Source organism: Equus asinus, chromosome 13, assembly GCF_041296235.1.
Source record: "Equus asinus isolate D_3611 breed Donkey chromosome 13, EquAss-T2T_v2, whole genome shotgun sequence".
Taxonomy (NCBI): Eukaryota; Metazoa; Chordata; class Mammalia; order Perissodactyla; family Equidae; genus Equus; species Equus asinus.
The window spans coordinates 44,433,079-44,456,738 of NC_091802.1; the positions used below are offsets into that span (position 1 = coordinate 44,433,079).

The 23,660-nt window shown below is 43.8% G+C and overlaps 1 protein-coding gene across 1 annotated transcript; it reads left to right on the top strand.

Annotated features, from left to right (window-relative positions):
• The first annotated feature begins 3,561 nt into the window (after positions 1-3,561).
• On the top strand, positions 3,562-22,662 carry LOC106836492 (ADP-ribosylation factor 2). Its single transcript, XM_014849426.3, has 5 exons — positions 3,562-3,693; positions 5,777-5,936; positions 11,965-12,075; positions 18,797-18,921; positions 20,841-22,662. The coding sequence occupies exons 2-5, from the start codon at positions 5,789-5,791 to the stop codon at positions 21,000-21,002; spliced, it is 546 nt and encodes a 181-aa protein (XP_014704912.1). The 5' UTR covers positions 3,562-3,693; positions 5,777-5,788; the 3' UTR covers positions 21,003-22,662.
• The last annotated feature ends 998 nt before the right edge of the window (positions 22,663-23,660 follow it).

Genomic DNA, 23,660 nt, shown 5'->3' on the forward strand with positions numbered 1-23,660 from the left:
ATCATGACCCCCAGGCCAGCCACCCACGCCCTAAGCCCAGGCTTTCAGGGAGCCTTGTGAAAACTTCATTTCACAGCCTCATCATAGCCAGTTTTAGGAAGATGGAATTGCCATCTGTTTGTTTTCTGTCAGAGAAATCTATTTCCCAAAATGATGCATAAGGCTAGAGAATGGAGCAAAATGGAGAAAGGATGCGGAATTTTAAAGGAAAGGAAGACCAGCTGATGCAATGCAGCATTCTAGCCGTAGTCAGGTGTGTTTTTCTTTTTTCTTTCTTTCTTTTTTTTTTTTTTTTTTTGATGAATATGTCTTTTCTCTTTGGAGGATCAAGGACAAACCGCTATAGCCACAAAAATCAATTCATTCTGGAAAGTCTGAGTGGGCAGGAAAGATGATAGAATCCTTCGTGGAAAGGAACAAACGTTGCTACGGAAACCAGATGATCCTTTAGTGCGAGCCCCAATGCACTTGCCAGGCTGCTTAACCCTCGCATGTTAACATTGTGGGTCCAGAGAGCTGCCTGCTCTTTGAAAAGAGATTATTCACATACGGGTCTGATGAGCTTTTATGCATCTTGAGAGGAGGAAGTCAGTCTCCTGGAGGGGGCTGAGTTGTCTAGAACCTTAAGACACTAGAGGCCCACAAAGCACAGCTGAGATGACTATATTGGCTACCTGTTCTCTGGGCGGGCTTCTGAGAAAAAAGTGAAGGTGTGTCCTAAGGTTTTTCCTAAGGATGAGTTTGCTGGAGGGCTGTGTTTAGGGCAAGGAATACATACAGCAGGGCTTTCTAAGAGAGGGAGAGGACATCTCTGGAGCAGAAGTGTAACCAGAATAGAGGGGCAAGTTTCGTGATACTTGGGGAAAGGCAGTCTGGGAATACCATGTGACATTTAAACTCTCTAAACTGAAATGTTTTCGTGTGGGAATTAGATGAGATAATTATCATAGAGTACCTAATACATTCAGCACCAGACCCAGCAACTAAACAGCAGATGCTGACTACACTACCGAGAATACTCTGACTAATGCTAGTCACACGATTAACAATTTTAAAGTCTAACTCAGAGATGGGGAGCCATCGCCAAATAAAATGTTTCTCAGGGTGAAATTCTCTCTCTGCTTCTCTCAAGAGCACTTTGTACTTTCCACGCTGTACAAATAACATTATATTGGCAAGAAGTGTTTTCTATGAAGAAAAAGTCCCCGCTTAAACCATATCTTCATAAGCAATTTGTGTTTATTGTCATCACAGTTTGCACTTGATAAACTTCCCCTGAGCAGCTATCATGATTTCTACTAACCCTCCTTCCTAATTGCCAGTTTTGTATTTTTTAAAAATAACTTGAGTTTTGCATTATAAAATTAGTATAACATTTTCTCTCAATCACTTAAAAAAAAATCACAACCCTACCTCTTGAACACAATCACTAGTGAGTTAGGTCTATTTTCTTCTAGCCTCCCCCCATACATTCTTCACGCATATATGAAACCTCTGTATGTATAAAACATATATGTAATATATATATAAAAATATGTTTGTATATGTATGTATCTATATGGTTGTAATCCTTTAGCAAGTGAGTGCTGTATGGGCAAGGACTCTGTTTTATGCACAGGCATGATGCAGATCTTGTGAAAATAATGCATATTCTCAGGTTGTGAGAGGTGGAAGGACAAAGCTCTATTATTATCAGCCCAAATATTCCTTCCATGGGTACATACAATGGTAGGTATACAATCTTATCTTTGCTATTTTACCTTTTTTCAGGTTATGATGACTCCATTGACACTCACAAGCTTCATAGTTGCTGGCAAAACAACTTTACATCTTTGTCTTGGAAGTCAGCAGGACACGAATAGATCACTTATAGCACATGAAATAAAAATACTAGTAAACATTTGGGAAAAAATAACAAGTAATCAAATAAACGAAAATTAAACTAACATGAGGCACCTCTTTTTTTTTTTTGGTTATCAAATTTGTAAGCAAAACAAAACAGTAAAAACCCTCTTTTTAAAAAGAGCTTACCAATTGAGGAAATAAGCATGACTTTCACTTGGTTGATGGGAATGTAAATTTGTATAATCTACTCAGAAAACAATTTGTCAATGTAATGTGTACCAAGAGCCTCAAAAATCTTCATGTTTTGACCCAGTGATTCCACTTTCAGAATTCTTTTCTAAAAAAATAGCAAGGAATGCAGGGGAGTAAAAAAAAAAAGATGTTCACTGCAACATTATTCATAACAGAAAAACTTAATGTAAATATTGAACTACATTAAGATGATTAAATAAATCAGGGTATAGCCACATGATGGAATATCACACAGGTATCAAAAACGTTTAAGAAATATGTTAAAGAATGTGAAAAATGTTCAAATTAAGATGTTAAGTGGAAAAAGACAAAATTGTATGTATTCGTAATCTGAACTATGTAAAAACTGCATGGAAAAATGACTGGAAAGAAATAAACCAAAATGCTAACAGTGATTGCCTCTGGATGATAAGACGATGAGTGGTTTTTCTTTTCTCCTTCTTTTATTCTCTTTCTTTCTGGTAGGGCGTGCCTTTGTTTTCATTATACTTTAAAAAATGACTACGTATAATTTTTTATAGTCAGAAAAAATTACTTTAAAGAAGTCATGTGGAACAACCTCTCACACGTACTTGTATTTACCCTCATATATACAATGTGGATAGGAAAGTATTTAGTTAAAGGATTAAGGCGTCAGACAGTCCTAGGCTTGAATCTCTGCTCGGCTACTTAATTTTCCTCTTTGTAAAATGGGAACGATAATAGTTTCTAACTCACGGGGCGTTATGGTCATGCAGGTGAAGTCCTTGACATATTTCCTGGCGTATATTACGCGTTCAACAGACGTTAGTTTTTTTTTATTATTCACTGTTATGTACGGTTATGTACCACTTACAAGCGTTTGTAATCTTTTTAGTTAACCAAGTTGGCGTTTAAGCGGCGGAGTTATTGAGAGCATTTCTCAGGAAGTGAGGACTGTGGTTCTGAGACGTCTCAACGAAGGTGCAGGTGGCTAGTATTTTCCCCAACTGTTGAAAATCTGTTTGGAAGCAGGGCGGCAGCCTAGCTTCAGACTGAATAGGAAACCTTCCTTATGCCTAATTTCGGTGCCGGTGTCTGGGTATTTCCTACGCTGAACACCGCCCAAACTAGTTTCTACTTTTAGCTCAACCGCGGCAAATTTCTTTAAATATCTCTCAGAACTTGGCCCTGCCCACAGGTCCCCACCCGGTTGGCCCGAATGCTCCCGGGGTTAGTTGAATCTAGGGGATTTTTCCCAGTTGATTGGCGGAGTAAATCGGAAATCCTTCTGCTCTTTGGATTGGTCGCGCGCCGTATTGGGGCGGGGCACGTGGGCGTGTCTCGCCGGGACGCGGTGAGCTGTCATTGGAAGATGCACCCGGCATTTCCAGAGCTTCGTGCCGTCGCCTAGGTCGCCAGGGGCGGGCCTCCTCCCTCGCTGGCTGTTATTGTCCTGTGCATTGGCCAGGCGTGTCGTCACTCACGAGACTTCGAGCTCATTGGCACAAAAGCTCCAAGAGGCGGTGGGTGATTGGTTGGTTGCTGTTCCCGCCCCCGAGTCTGTCGCCATTTTGCGGAGAGACGCCGAAATCCTAAAGGCAGAGGTGTTGGGACCCGTGCTCTGTTTGGGGACAGGTGAGTGGCGGGATGGGGAGGAGAGGTGGCGGCACCCAAGGCCTGGCTGGGTTTCCGCACTGCCGGCGGGCGGGACGCGAGAGAGCCCCGGGTGGCCTGCGGAAAGCGGCTGGGCTCCCTGTCCCTTCTCCGCCCTCTGCGGGGCGGGGGCTGCGGGGAACTGAGAGAGGCTTGGCGCCTCCGCCGCGGGGCCCTCCGCTGTCCCGAGGGTCCGCAGGGCGAGGGGAAGCGGCCGGGCAGAAGGGGCGCTCGGAGGCCTTCCCCGAGGGCTCTGCGTGCCTGCTTGCCCGCCGCGCACGCCCTCCTGACCACCCGCTCTCGTTCGTGCCCCGGAGGTCTCACCGCCGCGTCTCCCCGACGGCCGGCTGGTGCTGGCGGCGGGGAGGGTGGGCGTCCGAAGAGGCGTCGGGCTCGGCGGCGGCGTTTTCCAGGGGTCTCCAGCGGCGCAGCGGGGTCTGGGTGCCTCTGGCCAAGGAGTAGGAAGAAGAGGGAAAGAGAAGCGGGAGGAGAACCTGGGAGGCGTACAGTGTGTGTTGGGAGGGGCGATCACACGAGTGTTTGCCTCGAAGGACATCTCAGTGTGAAGTACCTTCCCTCCCCCAGCACGTTCCTTACGATTTTTCTCATCTGTGAGATTTGTGTCTTTTGGGAAACAAAGACAAGGAATCTCTAGTTTTGTCGCCCAGCAAGATTTTGAGTGCTGCCCTGCACTGGACTTGTATATACTTTCTGTATGGACCTTCTGTGAATGATGAAAGCATTCATCATTCTTTGGGTGTAGCAGTTCACCTGTATCTCCTTTATGTCCGGGATAAATGCTCTGCCCCTTTTCTCTGGCCGTACAATGGAATGCTGTGTGCTTGGACATCGTCCATGATGTTAAACTACTGTGGGAAACGGTTAAATTCCAGAGGTGAGGCCTCTGGAATTTGGTGACACCCTCTCTAAGGTCTCTAGGGTGTGGATGAATGGGAGATGGGCTGTCCTTGTTGCATCTTCCCCCTGCTCTGCCCAGGAGTAAAGTTTTCCTTTGGTTAGCAGTTTAAAAGGAAAATCGTAGTCTTTGGAACAAGGATTTTTTTTTGTTGCTGTTTGAAGAATCTTTATAGACTTCCAGGAGCTTGGTTAGAGGTGTAGACAAAGTACTGCTTTTAAGTCTTTAATTAGAATGTGAAGCTCACACTTCAAACAGGCTGATCTGTTAAAAGAAAAGACTGTAAGTTTCTGCAAAGCTAGTCTGTCTCTACTGTTGCCTTCCTTTATAGAATCTGTCATGCGCTCTACTGAAAAATAAAATATTGAACATTTATGCTGTTAGAAGTCAGTATAGTGATTGCCTTTTGGGGGGTAATGCTGGGAGGGGGCACGAGGAGTTCTGAGCGGCTGGTAATCATCTTTTTTTGATTTGGTTCATGACTTTTCATTGAACTGTACAGTTGCCACGTATGTTTATATCTGTATGTAAATTACATTTCAATAAAAAGTTAAAAAAATGGATTGAGTGTAAAGTGATGGTCAACACTGGATTGCTATGATATTTCCTCAGCTCTTTGCCTGATCACTTTCTCTGTTAGCACTGCAGTTTCTCAACACCATATTTCCTCACCTCTGAAGTTTTTTAGGTTACCAATCTGGCTCTTGGTACTGTCTGCTAGCCAAAGGCAGCTACTGAATTTCTAAGAGATAATTGATACTTCATTTGCCTTAAGCACTTTTCCTTACATTGTGTAAAATAAACTGGATTTCTGCTTTGTAAGTTCTCCTTTCAAGAGTTTAAATGTACTTGTTGTGGCATTGCTTCTATACTTAAGGTGACTAAAGGCTGCCACCATAGTGGTAGCACTGAGACTGTTTCCACATATCCCACTTGGATGCTGCAGTGGAAAAGAGAATTTTCTGGCAAGGCATCAGAAGGCCTAGTTGAGTTTCTCTTTGAAAACAAGACACACTGCTCCTTATTGACCAAACTAAAAATTGTTTAAATTTTATTAGGGAGCCATGTCTAATGGAGACATATTTTATGTATGTTGTTTCTGTATTTCTGCAAAGAGCAGTTACTTGACTTGCCTTTCTTTTCATTCAGGTAACAGTTACAATGGGGAACGTTTTTGAAAAACTGTTTAAAAGTCTATTTGGGAAAAAAGAGATGAGGATTCTTATGGTGGGTTTGGATGCAGCTGGAAAAACCACCATCTTGTATAAACTGAAGCTGGGAGAGATTGTCACTACCATCCCTACAATAGGTATGTTAACGACCTGTGACAAGACCAGTTTACAGTTTAGTCTGTTATACTTTTACATGTTTCTTATTGACTGTTTCTTTTTGAAAATCTTATCCATCCCAAGAAGATAAACTTTCTGAGGCCCAAACCAGGTCATATATACTTTCCTGGTTGCTCCCTGGCATCTCTAGTATATTGCCTGGTTTACAGGGGCGTCATTCCAATGCATTTGGGTTAAGCAAATTTAATGCTATCTGCTTGGCGAAAAAGAAAACGGTAATGATTAAAAATAGTGCGGGCAGTTATGCCCTCCGTTCCTCTCCATGAGCGCATGTCCCAGCCTGAGCCAGGGCTGGGAGCTGGGGACCTGCTGCTGCCTCCTCAGCCGGTCTTCATTCCAGCTGGCCTCCTAAGTGGAAGCGTCTCTCCACACCGAGTGTGCTCCTAGTGGTGAAAGATGCAGTGTGGATTTTTTCTTCACTCTGGCTCAAGCCAACTATTCGAGCCCGTGTCCAGCTGCGGAGTCTGCTTTGTTCCACTGCTGAAGGGCAGTCTGGCAGCGTAGTTATTACTGTGAACCAGCTCTGTGTTTTTGGGCTAGTGAAGGGTTTTGCAAAGGCAGTTTTGTTTTTTTTGTTGTTGTTGTTAAGATTTTATTTTTTCCTTTTTCTCCCCAAAGCCCCCCAGTACATAGTTGTATATTCTTTGTTGTGGGTCCTTCTAGTTGTGGCATGTGGGATGCTGCCTCAGCGTGGTTTAATGAGCAGTGCCATGTCTGCACCCAGGATTCGAACCAACGAAACACTGGGCCGCCTGCAGCGGAGCGCGCGAACTTAACCACTCGGCCACGGGGCCAGCCCCCAAAGGCAGTTTTGACAGAACTTAAATCTTTGCCTTGTGAACCCCTCTAGATGCAAAGTCCTGAGTGCGAATAGGCTCCACCGGATGGCGTGGGAACAGCAGTGGTGTTCTGAATGTTGGGTGAGGCACAGGAACCAAATGATCAACTTGCAACGTGGGCAGTAGCTTCAGAGATTGCAACATTTGAAGGAGGAGGAAACCAGATGGAGAAAATGTTCATACCCACAATTTAAAAAAATGTTATTAGTCCAAAATGAAAATAGCATAATTGCTTGGTTTTCTCCAATTATAAAAATAATTCCTGCTTCCATAATGTCATACATACAGAAAAACATAAACAAGTGTGAAAAACACTCTACTGTTAAGATTTTGATGAATATGTTTGTAAAATCATATGCGTGCTGTTTTCCAACTTACTGTGCGTTAGACAATATGTTTGGATCTCTGTGTCATTTCCCCTCTCTGGAATGCTTTCCTGTCTTCTTCCTTAGCCCCCTCCCCCCTTTATGTAGCTAATGCCAGCTCATTCTTTTGGTCTCAGTTTAAACATTATTTCTCAGGGACACCTTTCCTGACCCGTTGGCCTGGTTTTCCCCTGTTATAAGTTGCCATAGCAACTTGAACTTCTTGGTAACTGTCAACACATTTATCATTGCTTGCTCACTGTTTCTCTTCCTCCCCACAGCTTAAATAAGAGGAGGAATCATGTCTGTCTTGTTCACCACTGTCCCAAAGTGCCTAGCAAAACGCCTGGCCCATAGTAGATGTTCAGGAAATATTTGGTGAATGAATTTGCGTAAGGATCTTGTGGTGGATTGTTAAGCTAATGACCCCCAGTGAATCATGCCCCTCAGTAGTCACACCCTGTGCAGTCCCCTGCCACAGCAGTGCTGAGCCTGGCCACGTGACTTGCTTTGGCCAAGGGGACATCAGCAAATGTAATTCAGAGATTCGATAAGCGCTTGTGCCTTGGGGCTTGCCCTTTTGCAACACTGATACCACCATATGAGGAAGCTCAGTGCTTGAGAGAAGAACACCACCTGGAGAGAGAGGCCCGGCCCAGCCACTGGAGTCAGCAGCTGAACGCAGCTGCAAGAGGAAGCCCAGGCGCCTAGAGAATTGTGTGTGGGGGGAATCGCTGTTCTAACCTACTAAGTTTTGGGGCTTAAATAATAACTGATACAGATCAACACCAAACTTTAGTAACTGATGGTATTCCATTATGTGGCTGTATTTTTAACAAATCTCCAGTGATGGATGATTAAGTTATTTCGGTGGTTCTTTGTGAACGATGCTGAAGTGAGCATTTTTAATGTTTTTACAAACATGTACTTTATCTCCTTGCAGTGATCCCTGGAGGAGAGATTGCTATGTTAAAACTAATGTACGTTGCCAAACTGCTCTCCAAAAAGGTTGTGTCACCAACTATAAAAAGTGTTCATTTCTCTGGGGGATTTGCCAGTCTGAAAAGGAAAAAACACTGACTTCTATTGGGATTTCTTTTTCTTTCTTTCTTTCTTTCTTTCTTTTTTTGGTGAGGAAGATTTGCCCTGAGCTAACATCCATTGCCAGTTCTCCTCTTTTTTTGCTTGAAGAAGATTAGCCCTGAGCTAACATCTGTGCCAATCCTTCTCTGTTTTAGTGTGTGTGTGTGTGTGTGGGATGCCTCCACAGCATGGCTGACGAGTGGAATAGGTCCACACCCAGGATCCAAACCCTTGAACCCAAGAAGCAGAGTGCATGGAACTTTAACCACTCAGCCATGGGGCTGGCTGGGATTTCTTTTATTATTAGTGAATATATTCAAATGTTCCATTGGCCATTTGTATTTGTTCTTCTGTGACTTTTTTTTTTGGGGTGTGCAAGATTCACCCTGAGCTAACATCTGTTGCCAATCTTCTTCATTTTGCTTGAGGACGATCTGCCCTGAGCTAACATCTGTGCCAGTGTTCCTCTTTGTATGTGGGTCGCAGCCACAGCATAGCTGCTGACAAGAGGTGTAGGTCTTTGCCCAGTAACCAAACCCAGGTCACCATTATCTGTCTCAAAGGACATTGTGGGTCAGGAACAACTCTTGTCACGTGTTGTTTCCTGGCTGATTGTCTTTCAACCTTGTTTTTCTGTGTTTTGCTACATAGAAATTAAAAATTATTAGTAGCCAAATTTATTAGTTTTTTTCTTTTTTTAGTTTTGTTATCATTTTGAGAATGGTCTTCCCTACTGCACGATCATAAAAGTATTCACCAATATTTTCTTCTGCTAATTTTATGGGTTATTTTTATTTCATTTTTAAAACATTTAAATATTTTATCCATTTGAAGTTTCTTTTTCTCTGAGTCAGGTAGGGATTTAGCTATATTTTTCAGATGAGTAGGGGCCAGTGCTGTCCAATAGAACTTTCTGCAGTGATGGGAATATTCTGTCTGTGCTGTCCAGTATGGTAGCCAGTAGCCACAGGTGGCTGTTAGCACTTAAAATGTGGCTAGTGTGATTGAAGAGCTGAGCTGCTAATTTTATTTAACTTTAATTAAATCCAAATAGCCATGTATGTATCGGACATGTGCAGGGGTAGACATTTGTCCAGTGCCATTTACTTACTTTCTGCCAGCCTACTTTGTCATATGCTGAACTCTTAGGGGTATGTGTGTCTCTTTCTGGACAACTCCCTGTTGCATTCATTTGTCTTCACTTACTTCAGACATTACTAGGGTTTGATAATATCTTTAAAAATAATCTGTTATTCATTTTCAGAGATTTCCTGGTTATGCCTACTTGCTTATTTTTCCAGGTTAAATTTAAGGTCATTTTGCTAAGTTTCCTGTCTCTCCCTCACCTTCCCCCATCACTTTAGGATTGGAATGGCATTGAATTTGTGAAAGTATACATTTATACATTTAGCAAGAATTTAGATTGCTGCCCTGTTGTGAGTGTCCTCCACTAAAACAAGGCATGACTCAAAGCGAGCCTGGAAAGTGAGCAGGCCCAGGTTGTGGTGGGCCTTGACAGTCATGTTTGGGATTTGGGGGTGGGAAGCAAGGAGAGATTCTTCTCCCCCCCCCCCTTATTTTTAATGTTTCAATCAAACATAAATGTGTAGAGAAGTGGTATGACCACATTGTGTGTTTTTGCTAACTTTGATTAGAAAACGGTGAATGGATGGAGAGCGGAAGAGTGGCTTATAGGCAGATAAGTTAGGCTGTTTGAGTAATTGGGGCTAGAAATGATGGTTTCTTAGGTTAGGGTGACTTAAATATTTAGGAGGTTGAACTGATCAGATTTGGTAATGAGGTTTTTGGGGGTGAGAGAGTCGAAGTGTCAGGGATGCCTCCCAAATTTCCAGCTTGTGGAAGGAAGTCAATGTAGGGCTGACTAGGAGAGGAGCAGGCTGAAGGGTTGAAGGAGCAGGTTGAAAACTTTAAGTTCAGTTTTTCACATCCTGCCTTAATGGAGCCTTTGAGACATCTAACCAAAGATGTTGGCTAGAAGGTCGCGTTATGAGCCTGAAGCTCAGAAGAGAGATCTGGGTTGGGGTAATGTGAATGTTACCAAACCAGGTTCTCTTTGCCCGCCACACGATTATGCCTATCGCCAAGATGACAAGTTTGCAAAGGGAAAGGATTTAATCACAAGGTGGCCAGGCAAGAAGGTGGGAGAATCAATCTCAGATCCGCCTCCTTGAAAATGGGGACTGGGATATTTATAGGATAAGGGGTCGGGGCGGTCTGAAGTGTGGGAACAGATGATTGGAGGTAAGGAGAAGTGAGGTAACTGATGATCTGTGCACACGCAGTTAAGCTTCATGCCTCTTCAAGGATGCGTGTTCACAAAATGGCAGTGTTACCAAGGAGTTTTTAGCTCCTTGATGTCAAAAAGGTCACTTGTCAAGCACTTGCACAGGCCCGGTTGATGAGTTGGTGGTCTCAACCAGCCTAAACTGGACAAGGAGTCAACTCTCAGTTCCTGAAAACCTCAAGTATTCCACTCGTTACCATGGTGACCCAAGTGTCAGAGATGTTATCTATAGGGCGGGTTTTAGTAATGCATTATCTAACTACTTTTGTAAACAAATGAGTATGGTTAAAGCAAGTTGGCCCCCGGTTTCATAAATTTGAGAGTTGTTGGCACAAAGAAGGTAATGAAGCCCTAGGAGTGAGGGAGTGTGGAAAGAGGAGAATGGATGGGGCAGGACAGTGTTGTGGGAACTCCATGATTTAAGGATGGATTAAATGTGGCTGAGCTCACTGAGGAGACTGGGCAGCTGCAGCCATAGAAATAGAAGGGAAATGGGAAGCCCGGGAAGAGTTTCTAGGAGGGAGTCAGCAGGAGTGTCAATCAAATTAAATTACAAAAGATAAAGATAAAATCAAATTACATAAGAACTGAGGAGCATGGGTTGGATTCATTGACATGGTGATCACTGCGGACCTTGGCGGACCAGCTACAACTGGTGAAGCGAAACTACAGCGCTGTTTGTTGGGCGAGAGGTGGCGAAGGAGGCACAGTGAATGGAGCTGAAGTCTTAGAGAAGTTTGACTTTAAAAGGGGAAATAGAGGATGGCAGCAGGTGAAGAAGTGGAGTCAAGGAAGAGTTTTTTGTGAAAGATGTAAAAGACAAGCATGCTGAGAAGAGCAGTTTGGAGATTTCAGTTAGGGGAGAGAATAGCAATAGTAAAAGATTCCAGACAGTGTGGGTGGATTGCATCCGGCACACAGGTGGATGGAATCAGCCTTAGACAGTTGTCCTCTTCTGTTCCAAGAGGGAGGGAGAAAAGTGTGGGTGAAGATGTAGGGAGGTTTCCACATTTTGTGGTGGGAAGTGGGGAGTTGGTCCCATTAATGGCTTCTGTTTGCTCTGACGTGTGCTGTAAGATTTGAGAGAGAGGGGAGGTGTGAGGTTGCAGACTGGAGAGAGTAGAGAAGGTTTGAGACATCTCTCATGACCAATGGAAGAGCAAGCTGACTGCCATATTTTGTTTTGTAAGCTATAGATCTTTGTGAATTAAAAGGACTGTCCAAGGACCCACAACTAATAATATACAACTATGTACCGGGAGCCTTTGGGGAGAAAAGGGAAAAAATAAAATCTTTAAAAAAAAAAATAAAAGTACTGTCCAAATGTTAGCTGACATTATTTTGAATTCTTCAACCAGCGAAAGTCTTAAAAGTTTTCTCCATTTTCTCAATTTAGGTTTCAATGTGGAGACAGTAGAGTATAAAAACATCAGCTTCACAGTCTGGGATGTCGGTGGCCAGGACAAAATCAGACCTTTGTGGCGACATTATTTCCAGAACACCCAAGGTAAAGGTTATCCTGTCTGTATAGCCTTGAAACTGTTTATATTAAATGCATCTAAAGATGGATGCTCGAAGCAAACCTTGTAGTGCTCTGCTTTATGTGGATGTCAGTCATTCCTTCTCTTCTGATGACTCACACTTACTGGGGAGCTTTCTTTTTGAGAGATGGTCCCTGCCTTTCTGGAGAAAGTACTTGGACTTGAATGTCCTACATAGGAAATTCCTTTTAATCCAAAATAGTTACAAAATAGTTATCCTGATGAATTTTGTCTTTTGGTTAATTGAGAGTTGCATGTGCCTTAGGTGAAGTACAGTTTTTGAAGAATTTGAATTCAGTAAACTTTTTTAAACCTGTTGAGAATATCTAAAAATCATGCCTTTGGGGCCGGCCCCCTGGCCGAGTGGTTAAGTTCACCCGCTCCGCTTCAGTGGCCCAGGGTTTCACTGGTTCAGATCCTGGGCGCGGACATGACACCACTCATCAGGCCATGCTACCACTCATCAGGCCATGCTGAGGAGGTGTTCCACATGCCGCAGCTAGAAGGACCCAAGACTAGGATATACAACTATGTGCTGGGGGGATTTGGGGAGAAGAAGCAGGGGGAAAAAAAAAGATTGGCAACAGTTGTTAGCTCAGGTGCCAATCTTTAAAAAATAAAAAATAAAAAAATCATTCCTCTGGAGAGAAAGAGATGAACAGGGATGGCTGGAACCCCAAATTCCAGCTTCTTATGTGGCCACAGTCCCTCCCTGCTGCCCTCCTATTCTACAAGTACATGAATAGGCCTGAATGTCCCAGATCGTTACCTTAGTTCCTTATCATTGGTTTCTTAAAAGTTGGGGTTTTAGTGTTTCCCACTTCCCTATCAATCTCAGTTTTTTTCATTGATTCTATTTTGGATAAGTGATACCTTACAGAATATTGCCTATCAAAGTATCTGTAAACTGTTCACATAGTTTTTACACCCTGATTCTTATGTAAAATCATAACCATATGGCATCTGTGTACTCATTTTAGAATTTATTTGGAGTCTTTTTTTTTTTTTTAAAGATTGGCACCTGAGCTAACATCTGTTGCCAATCTTCTTTTTTTCTTTCCTCCTTCTTCTCCCCAAAGCCCCCCAATACATCGTTGTATATTCTAGTTGTAGGTCCTTCTGGTTGTGGCATGTGGGATGCCGCCTCAGCATGACCTGATGAGCATGATCCCAACCAGCAAAATCCCAGGCTGCCGAAGAGGAGCGCGTGAACTTAACCCCTCAGCCACGGGACGGCCCCTGTCCTTTTATATTTTATATCATTGTTTTAGCTATTACCTCTGGCACTTAACTCTATTTGGAGTTATTTTCTTAGCCTATAGATTTTAGAGTGTCTTTCCTCAAAATAGTATGTTTATCTTTTTTTTTCACTTTTGTTAGTGGAAAATTTTAAACATTTACGAAAAGAGAGAGGATACATAAGCAAGCCCCGTGTGCCCATTGCCCAGCTTCAACAGTTAACTAACAATTTGCCCAGAGTATGTTATAGCAATTCCAGGCATGATGCCTGTTATTCATATATCCTTCAGTATTGATTTCAAACTGATAAATTCTTTTTTTTTTTTTTTAACATAATCTACATGCCATTATCACACCTCCAAAATTAATACTAATTCTTTAGTATCTAGTACCCAGTCCTTATTCAAGTTGTATCAGGTATGTCCTCTCCATGTTTGGTGTGTGCATCAGGAATCAGAGTTCCCACAATGCGTTTCATTGATAAGCTGCTTTGGTCTCTTATTCTATAGCAGGTAACCCCTCCCTTTTCTTCTGTGCCATCTTTTAGATGTTTGTCCCACATTCTGGATTTGGCTGATTATTGTGGTGTCATTTAACTTGTTTATCTATGGATATCCTGCAAAATGGTAGTTTATCCTAGAGGCTTGATTAAATTCTGGTTCATTTTCTGGGCAAGAATGCTTCATAAGTGATGCTAAGTACTTCCTGTTGTATCACATTTAACACAGAAGTTTGGTGGTCACACTTTCATGATGCTAAGTGGGTTCAGATGATATCAGCCTAATTCCCCCGAAATAAAGTTCCCCGTTAACCTTTCACCTAATGGTTTTGGCATCTGTGAAGACAATTGCCTAGACCCATTATTTCATCAGGAGTTACAAAATGGTGATTTTTCTAGATCTTGTCATTCCATCTGCATTTATTAGCTGAAATGCTTCTAAACAAAGGATTCCTTCCTCACATCTTTGGTTTCTCTGAAATATAGTTTATACAAGAAAGGCAGGAAAAATGCTTAATTCTTTCCCTTTATGGGTTTTCAGAGAAATAACTTGATACCCCAGGAACTACATGATGACTCAGATTTTGATATCTTTGTGTTTCAATCCATTGCAGACAATATACTTTTTGATACTCTGAGTGTCCGTTTATCTTGGATTGGCACTTGCCGTATTAGCCAAACTATTGCATTTCCTCATCATTAATAAAACTAGAAAACATGGGTTTGAAACACACTCTGCTATGAAACCTTGGGAAAGTTAAGTCGTCTTTTCTGTCTGAATTTCCTCATCTGTACAATGGAGATAATACCTACTGTGCTGGATCATTTGGCTTAAGTGAGATTAATTTTGTAAAATGCTTAGTTCTGTGGTTGGAAGGTAGTGGGCACTCAGAAGCCTGTATTAGGTCCTCCAGAGAAACAGAGCCAGCAGGATGGGTGGATGGGTGGGTGGATGTGTATGTGTGTGTATGTGTATATTTTATGGGTATGAGATTTATTGTATAGGAATTGGCTCACATGGTTATGGAGGCTGAGTGGTCCCAGGATCTTCAGTTGGCAAGCTGGAGACCCAGGAGAGCCAGTGCTGTAAGTTCCAGTTCAAAGGCCGGAAAAGACTGATGTCCCAGCTCCAAGGCAGTCAGGCAGAGAGAGTGAATTCTCTCTTACTGCTCTTTTTTGTTCTGTTTAGGCCTTCAGTGGATTGGACAAGGCCCACCCACATTGGGGAGGGCAGTCTGCTCTACCCAGTCTAAACACCCTCACAGACACACCCAGAATAATATGACCAAATATCTGGGTACCCCAGGACCCAGTCAAGTCGACACATAAGATTAACCGTCACGGAGCCCAAATTGTTAGAGGTTTTATGTCCTCATTCCCTGGTAGCATTTCTTTTGCCTTCCCTATTCACAGTTGTTAAATTCAGTCACCAAGTTGAAATGCAGTTGTGTTTTTAATCCTCTATTCATAACAAGTCTAATTTTATCAAATTTCAGTAGCTATTGCTTTGATGGTGGGGAACTGGCTATTTTCTAGGACTTTGGGATGAGTAATTTAAGTTCTTCATGAACCTAACAAATGGGGACAGTCGTGGGTCCAAACATCTCAGCCATGTGTAGTCTTGGATGCTGCCCCTAGTTTTTCTGCCACTTCCCAAAGGTCAGGCTGTCTTTTTTAATTTGAATTTTCTTCTTCATCAGTATGTTGAGTGTGGCAGACTTGATAGCTTTCAGCTCTCTTTTAAGATGCTTAACTTTGTGTAGGTTTCACTTGTATAGATCGGAATTTGAATGTTTATCTGATTTCTTAGTTGATTATATCATATAGAATGCATAAAACGGTCCATTAGTTCTCACGTGGAAAGATTTTTCTCCTTAATTATAGGTTCAGTTATTTCACTTTGTTAAATGGCAATATATTTTTGTGTGGTTCAAAATTCAAAAAGAAATAAAAGTATATAGTGAAAAGTCACCATCCCATCCCTGTCCCCTAACCACCCAGCTCCCCTCCCATAGACAATCACTTTTGTTTCTGGTGTATCTGTCCAAAGATAGTTTATGCATATTCAAGCAGCTGCTGATATATATTCCTCCCCCCTTTTAGAAACAAATTGTAGTATACTATTCATATATAAATTTACTTTTTCTATGTTCTCTCAGCTCAAAAGTGTAGTTGGTCTGATGCCAGCTTCTTTTGTTCCTCAGATAGGGATCTAAATTGAAACAGAGTATAAAGTGGGACCTAGTATTTATAAACCTTTATCTTATTAGGAACGGCAGAGGGATAACGTGTCAGCTTCCATCCTGTCAGTTTTGCGGTGCAGGCCAAGGATCTCCTCGAATCCTGGGTGCCCTGGTTTGCTTGGTCCTACTCAGAGTCCAGAACTACTGGTAGCATATCAGATCTCTGGGGAGAGTGTTGGATAGTCAGCACTTTTTAATCTGATGTCATATAACAGACACGACTGAGTCGCAGGCAAGCCCCAAACATTCAGAAGCCATGGGAGCTCCTGTCTGCCAGACTGGGCTGCCCCAGAGCAGCTGTCAGGCAGCTGTTGGGCGGGCCTGGGAAGCACGGAGAGAAAGGACAGAGGGCTGGCGCTGATTTTCCCTCCTAGACATAGTTGTGAAATTTCATCGTCAGAGGAACAAAGAGGTCGTCTTATCCCACTACCCTTTTCCTCCCAGCAGGGTCCCTTCTGCAGTATCCCCACAAGTTGTGGCTTAAGCTGGACATACATCGCCGGTGACTGATGCGCCTGCTGACGCAGCACCTTTAGTTCTGTTGAGTCTTTATCACAGTGCCTTCCTGCAGTTTGTACCCACTGATCTTCTATCTGCTTGTAGAGCTCCGTGGAGCAAGTTGAACCTCTCTTTATGTCGTAGCTCTTTAGATATTTGAAGATAGTTATCCGTCCTCCCAGTAAGTCTTTCTCTAGGTGAAACAGCCCCAGTTATATCAATTAGTTTCTTTTTTTTTTTTTTTTTTAAAGATTCTACTTTTCCTTTTTCTCCCCAAAGCCCCCTGGTACGTAGTTGTATATTTTTACTTGTGGGTCCTTCTAGTTGTAGCATGTGGGATGCTGCCTCAGCATGGCTTGATGAGCGGTGCCATGTCTGCACCCAGGAACCAAACCCACGAAACTGTGGGCTGCCAAAGTGGAGCGCGTGAACTTAACCACTCGGCCACGGCCCCGGCCCCTCAATTGTTTTTCATATGACATGGTATCTAATTCCTTTAGCATCCTATTCATTCTTTGAGTCGCTCCAGTTTGCTGTATCTTACAGTGTGGGGTCTAGCACCGACCATGTAGCATTCCCAGGATGTTCTGACGGACGTATAATAGAGGAGGCCTTTTATCACCCATATCCTAAAAATTGAGCTGCTGTCACTACTGTTGATACAGTCTAGGATCAAATTAGTTCTTTTGGCAGCCACTTCACATTTTTGTCTCATAAAGAGTTTATTGTCAGCTAACAGATTATTAACATCATTATTGCCCCATGGACCACTGCTAAGACTCTTCCCCATTCTGTTTGGATAGTGTGTTGGATTCCTCCTGGGAACATCCTCTGGAGATCCTCTGGAGATCCCACCCTTCCTCCAGCCAATGTGGCAGTGACCAGATCTTTGTAGGTTTCAACACCTTTGCTCAGATACAATGTGATGGTACCTTTCTTTGACCTGTCTGTTGCTTCTTGGGGTTTCTCTGGTGCTGTCTAGTTTGGGATGCTGCAGAGACTTCTGACAGCAACTACCTGGAGTTGGGCTGAACCTCAAAGGTTAGGGGCACAAGACTCCCTCACTTCAGACACCAGCTGCAAATTTGGGGGGGGAGTCCCCAGACCACTCTAACTTCTGATAAGTTTGCTACAAATTTGGCAGTACCTGCTACCCTCTTAGGTTCAGTAATTCATTAGAAGGACTCACAGGACTCAGGAAAGTGCTATACTTATGATTACAGTCTTTTTTTTTTTTTTAATTGACACCTGAGCTAACATCTCTTGCCAGTCTTCTTTTTATTTACTTATTTTTCCTCTTCTTCTTTTCCCCAAAGCCCCCCGGTACATAGTTGTGTATTTTTAGTTGTGGGTCCTTCTGGTTGTGCTCTGTGGGATGCTGCCTCAGCATGGCTTGATGAGTGGTGCTCTGTCTGCACTTAGGATCCAAACCAGTGAAACCCCGGGCTGCTGAAGCAGTGTGCGTGAACTTAACCGCTTGCCACAGGGCTGGCCTCACAGTTACAGTCTTATTATAGCAAAAGGATAGAAGTGAACCAGCCAAAGGGAGAGATGCATAGGGTGAGATCTAGGAGGCCCCAGATACAAAGCTTCCATTGTCTTCTTCCCATGGAGTCCGGATGCATTACCCTTCTGGTACATCAATATTTGATATATGCAGACTATTGCCAACAAGGGGAGTGTATCTGAACTTTGATGTCCCTAGTTTTTATTGGGATTTCATTATGTAGGCATGATACCAAAACAAAGTGATTAAAAATGAGCCTTTTGGGGCTGACCCAGTGGTGCAGAGGTTAAGTTCACGCACTCCACTTTGGCGGCTTGGGGTTTGCCACTTCGGATCCTGGGCGTAGACCTACCCACTGTTTATCAAGCCGTGCTGTGGCAGGTATCCCACATAGAAAGTAGAGGAAGATTGGCATGGATGTTAGCTCGGGACCAGTCTTCCTCAAAAAAATAAATAAATAAAAAAGAGCCTTTTTCTTTCTATATTCTTGTTATTGTTCACCTGGTGAAGGGCTGTGATGCTTCTGAAAAAGATAGGCTAGTTGGGTGTACAGCAGGCCTCCTAACTCCAGAGATCACGTATCCTTCCATATTGATTACTTTCAGTGAAACGACACATGTAAGCAGGGAGAAGCTGTAAGCACATAGAAACAGCAGCCGTTCCAGGTTTGGGTTACTAACATGCTTGTGATTTCTTGCCAGGTCTGATTTTTGTGGTTGACAGTAATGACAGAGAGCGGGTCAATGAGGCCCGAGAAGAGCTAACCAGAATGTTAGCAGAAGATGAGCTCAGAGATGCAGTTTTATTGGTGTTTGTAAATAAACAGGTATGTTCCTGGCTTTCTGAATACTGGAACTGAAATTTACTGTCAGATGCTCACTTGAAAATAGAGATATTTAAATTAGATGTTTGCCTTCCTCTCTCCAGCCCCTACCATACCCTTTCCTCTACCTTTTTAGCCTTTGTCTAATATTGATCCATTCACTGACTCGACAAGTATTAATTGAGCATCTACTAAGATCCAGGCATTGTTTTAGCTATTGTTGATACAGCAGTGAACAAGGCAACAAAAGTCCCTGCATTTGTGGAGTTTACATTCCAGTGGGAGGAGAGTCAGTCAATAAATAATATATGTCTGGTGGAAGTGTTGTGGAGGAAGGTATAGCAAAGGAAGGGGGCAGGATGGATGTGGGGAAGGGCCGGAATGCCTCTCTGCTAAGATGACCTCTGAGTGGAGACCTGAAGGCCAGCGGGAAGGGAGCTACGTTGGGTCTGGAACAGCAAAGCAGCCAGTGCAGCTGGAATAGAGTGGGGGGTGGCAAGGGGATAGATAATGTATCATATGGAGCCTCTCATCCAGGAGGAAAAAAGGCTTCTAGGTCAATGTAACGTAAAGCAGTAAGAGAAGAGTGGGAGGAGGGCCGAGGGTAGAAGGTCAGCCTCGGGAATTGAAGCTGGAGTAAGCATGGGAAGGAAGGTAGAGTCACGTGGAGTGTACTTGTCCGAGATAACCAGGCTACATTTTGATGTGTTTCCTTTTACCTTCACATGAATACATTTGTTTTGTCATTGAGATCATACTGGTTTGACGGTGTTGCATCCAGTTTTGGCACTTCAGATTTATCAAAAGTATTTTCTCTTATCATCCAGCTCTCTGTAAACATGATTTTAAATGGTGGATGGATCACCACTCACTCAACCATTACCCTGCTGTTGGGTTCCATGTCAGTTCAGAATTTCACTAGTAATCGTAACAGACTTTCAAAAAAAAATAACAGATTTGTTCTAATTATAAAAGCAGAACATGCTCATGGTATAAATATGCAAATAGTTCAGACTATCACGTGAAATATTCTACTCTCATTCCTCAGGGTGAAACACTGTTAAATATTTTGCGTCTCTTTCTAGAGAGAGTGCTTTCTCTGCCTCTGTCAGCAGTTATGTGATTGTTTCATATTTACATTCTGGAGATCATAGTCTGCCTTCTGTTTTGCAATCTGCTTTTTCACTTAGCGTCTTAGGTGTCCTTCTATATCATTGTATTCGGAGCTACCTTGTTCTTTCATCCTGACTTATTCAAATTCCGTTTGCACTTGCTGTGTGCCCAGCACAGTTCTTGGCGTGCGGGATGTATCAGAGGACAGGATAGACAGAGATTCCTGCCCTTGTACAGCTTGCATTTTAGTTAGAGGAGATGGAAAATAAATAACATACTAAATAAATAAATGTTGTAATATAATAGCATGTGGTGGGTGCTGTATTTAAGAAGATTAAGCAGGACAATGAGGAAAGGTCAGGGCCTCGGGTCGTGAGGGCCGTGCAGACCACCATGAGGACTCTGGCTCTCATGGTGAGAGAGACGGAGCTGCTGCAGTGTTTTGATGGAATATCTGACTTTCACCGACTGCAGGGAGCAGGAGCAGAAGCAGAGACCAATTAGGAAGTTATTTTAGTAACCCAAGTGAGAAATGATGGTGGTGGGATCAGGGTATAGCTGTGAAGGTCGTGAGAGGTGGTCAGCTTCTGAATATATTTAGAGGTTAGAGCCAGTAGGATTTCCTAATGTGGAGTTGAGAGAGAGAGAAAATTAAGGATGGTTTCAGGGTTTAGCCCGAGCAGCTGTAAGGCTGGAGTTGCCATCAGCTGAGAGAAGACTGTGGGTCAGGGCAGGTTTGGGGGAAGAGCATAATAGTTCATTATGTGGATGCAACATTATAAACTGACTCTTGAATGTTCTCTTTCAAGGATCTTCCCAATGCTATGAATGCGGCAGAGATAACAGACAAGCTGGGCTTGCATTCCCTCCGCCAGAGAAACTGGTACATTCAGGCTACTTGTGCCACCAGTGGAGATGGGCTTTACGAAGGCCTGGACTGGCTCTCCAACCAGCTCAAAAACCAGAAGTGATCGGAAGCGACCCGTTCCCTGTGCAGCGTGGCGAAATGAGCTGGCCTCTTGTGTGCATGTGTGCGTGTGGGGAGCCAAGCGTGGCTGTGTGGCTGCGAGTGGGAGCAGCTTTCTCACACCGTGCCTTAGACGCGCTGTCAGAAAACCAGTCTTACATTTTCAGAAAAACCAGTGTTACATTTTAAGTGCTACCTTCCATTTCAATAGCTTTGATGATCGGTTTTGCAGTTGATGGAGGAGTCCGGAGGGCTCACTAGTGCTCCGTAGCTGGAGTGGTCTTCATGGTGGCAAGGAGGAGGACAGTTGGCACGTGGACTGCGTTCATTTGTGCCGTCCTGGATGTGGTGTCTCTGCACAGCTGGGGTCCTGTTAGACTTTGGTGTCCTTTTGTGAAAAAGGAAGGAGCTGTCGTTCTTTCCCGTCACTGCCAGAGCTAGCAGCTCACTTTTCAGTGCTTTGAGGCAAATGATCCTCAAGAGAAAAAGGCACTTGCTTGCCACAGGTTTGAAGTTCAGATTTGAACTTTTCCCTTAAATTGTGTCTAGCCTGGACTTCCTGGTCTAATGTGCTTTATTTAAAGGAACCATGTATCTTTTTTGTTAGAGTATCAAGAGTCCATAACACTAGAGAATTATCCAGTCCTTCCCTTAGAGTTCCTGCCCTGATTTGCCACATGGAGACCATTTGGGGTGGTGAACCAGAGTGAGAATGAGGCTCTTTGCTGGGGCCATGCGGTCAAGCAAAGGGCCGGGCTGAGGACGTGAGGTGGCGTCGTGTTTGTGTCCTCCATCACCGTCTCAGGTGAGGCCCCTGAGACTGCTGCTCCCACTCCTCTGCTCTGTGCTGGGTGTTCTGCGCGCGAAGCAGGAGGGTCACTCCTGGATGGGATCCTCGCTGTGTCCAGTCTCTTGGTCCAGCTTTGGTTTGGGTCAGTGTCTGTTCCCAGAGCCACGTGCCGGTGAGTTCTGAGAGTTTGTGAGAGAATCAAGAAGTTCATTTTGGAGACAAAATTCCCAGCAACCCCTGGTGTTGCCCTGAGTTGGTGCTAAATTCTGCTATGAAAGATGTCTAGCCGGCTCTCTGTGGCACTGACTCCCTTCTGGATGGCAATAATGTCTTCTGTGGAAATGTACTTTTTTTGTCCTCAAAATATTAATAAAAGTGGCCTGGAAATGAGCTCAGATCACTCAGTCGTCTAGAGCTCTTTTGTGCAGACGGCTGTTGGCCAAATTTGTACCTAAGCGCTTCCATTACTTTACCTTTTAAAATTCCATTTTCAAAAAATCTTTAATCAAATTACACAGGAGGGGAACGTAAGGTGAATTGTGCCAAAATTAAACTTTGTTTATTGATAACAATGAAGTTGCTGTTACTAGGAAGAAATTTCATACCATGATAACTGTGGGGTGTAATGTTTTTCTTAAAATACTGACCTTAAAGAATGTTCATTGCAATACTGGCAGTTAAGTCCGGATTTGATTTTTAACCATGGGGTAATTCCTGAGAAATGTGTAGACTGTGTGCCTCCAGTTGGCAGGGGCTGTGTCTTCCACCTTTGTGTTTGTGCTCAGTACAGTGTACCTAAGCCTGGTGCTAGGCCTCGTGAAACACGTGTTGGTTGGCTGGACAATAAAGAGCTTGCTCTGGAAGGTGGAGAGGACAGCCGTGTGCTTCCGAATGTCTTGAACTACTTTAAAACCCCACCCCCCCATCCCAGCACACCGCCCACTGAAGGCTTCTAGGGCGCCTGTACAAAGACAGCCACAGAGGTGCTGTCCTCCTCGTACTTTGCACGACACTTTGAGCTACACTCTTTCTTTCTCTCTGGTTTTGGAGCTGGGGAGTTGGGGTAAGTGAGGGCACTTCCGTGTAGTGTCTTTGGGCAAAGACGTGGGTCCCTGGAGGCCATGTTCACATCCCACCAGTGTCCCTTCCTAGCTGCTGGCCTCAGGCCTGTTACTTTTAGCCTCTAGTCTCGGTTTGCTTGACTGTTAAATGGGGATAATACCACCAACCTTGTAGGGCTGTGAGGATTAAATGTGTCAGACCTTTGAACACCTCGCTCTGGTGGGTCCCTGGAGATAGCTGATGTCCAAATGTGAGCAGCGGTGCTGGCCACAAACTGTCGGCACTGTTTATAGAAGTGAAGTGGGATGGGGTGGGGCTAGGTTTCATTCTCCTGCTCTGGTCACCTTCTCATCCCACTGGATGCTCTCTCCCTTTCTAACCATGATAAATGCTAATAAGCCCAGCCGGGATGCTCCGTTAAAAAAGCACACTGCTGTGTGTCACCCTCACCCTTTTTTTCTTTATTTTTAAATTCTGTGACTTTTGGTATATTCACAGAGTTGTGCAGCCACCACTGGACTAAACTATTAGACTATTTTCCTCACCCCCAGAGAAACCATGGATCCCATTAGCGTCCATTCCCCGTTTCTCCATTCCCCATGCCCCCCGGCAAGCACTAATCTACTTTCTGTTTCTGTGGATTTGCCTCTTCTGGGCAGGTGTGGCCTGGGGAGCTGGGGGTGCTTTAGGGAGCGCTTAGGTGCTGTTGGTCTGACCGCAGCACCAGGCCTGAGGCGTCAGCCTGATTACGGATGAGGCGGAGTGGAGCCCCCAGGGAGAAGACTGCCCCCCAGAGTTAGGCAGCTGTGG

Bases quoted from the DNA above. Each gene is read 5' to 3' on its own strand.
- LOC106836492 (XM_014849426.3), top strand. From the start codon at position 5,789: ATGGGGAACGTTTTTGAAAAACTGTTTAAAAGTCTATTTGGGAAAAAA. The intron at 12,076-18,796 runs GTAAAGGTTATC...ATTTCTTGCCAG, and splicing joins TTATTTCCAGAACACCCAAG to GTCTGATTTTTGTGGTTGAC. The intron at 18,922-20,840 runs GTATGTTCCTGG...TTCTCTTTCAAG, and splicing joins TGGTGTTTGTAAATAAACAG to GATCTTCCCAATGCTATGAA.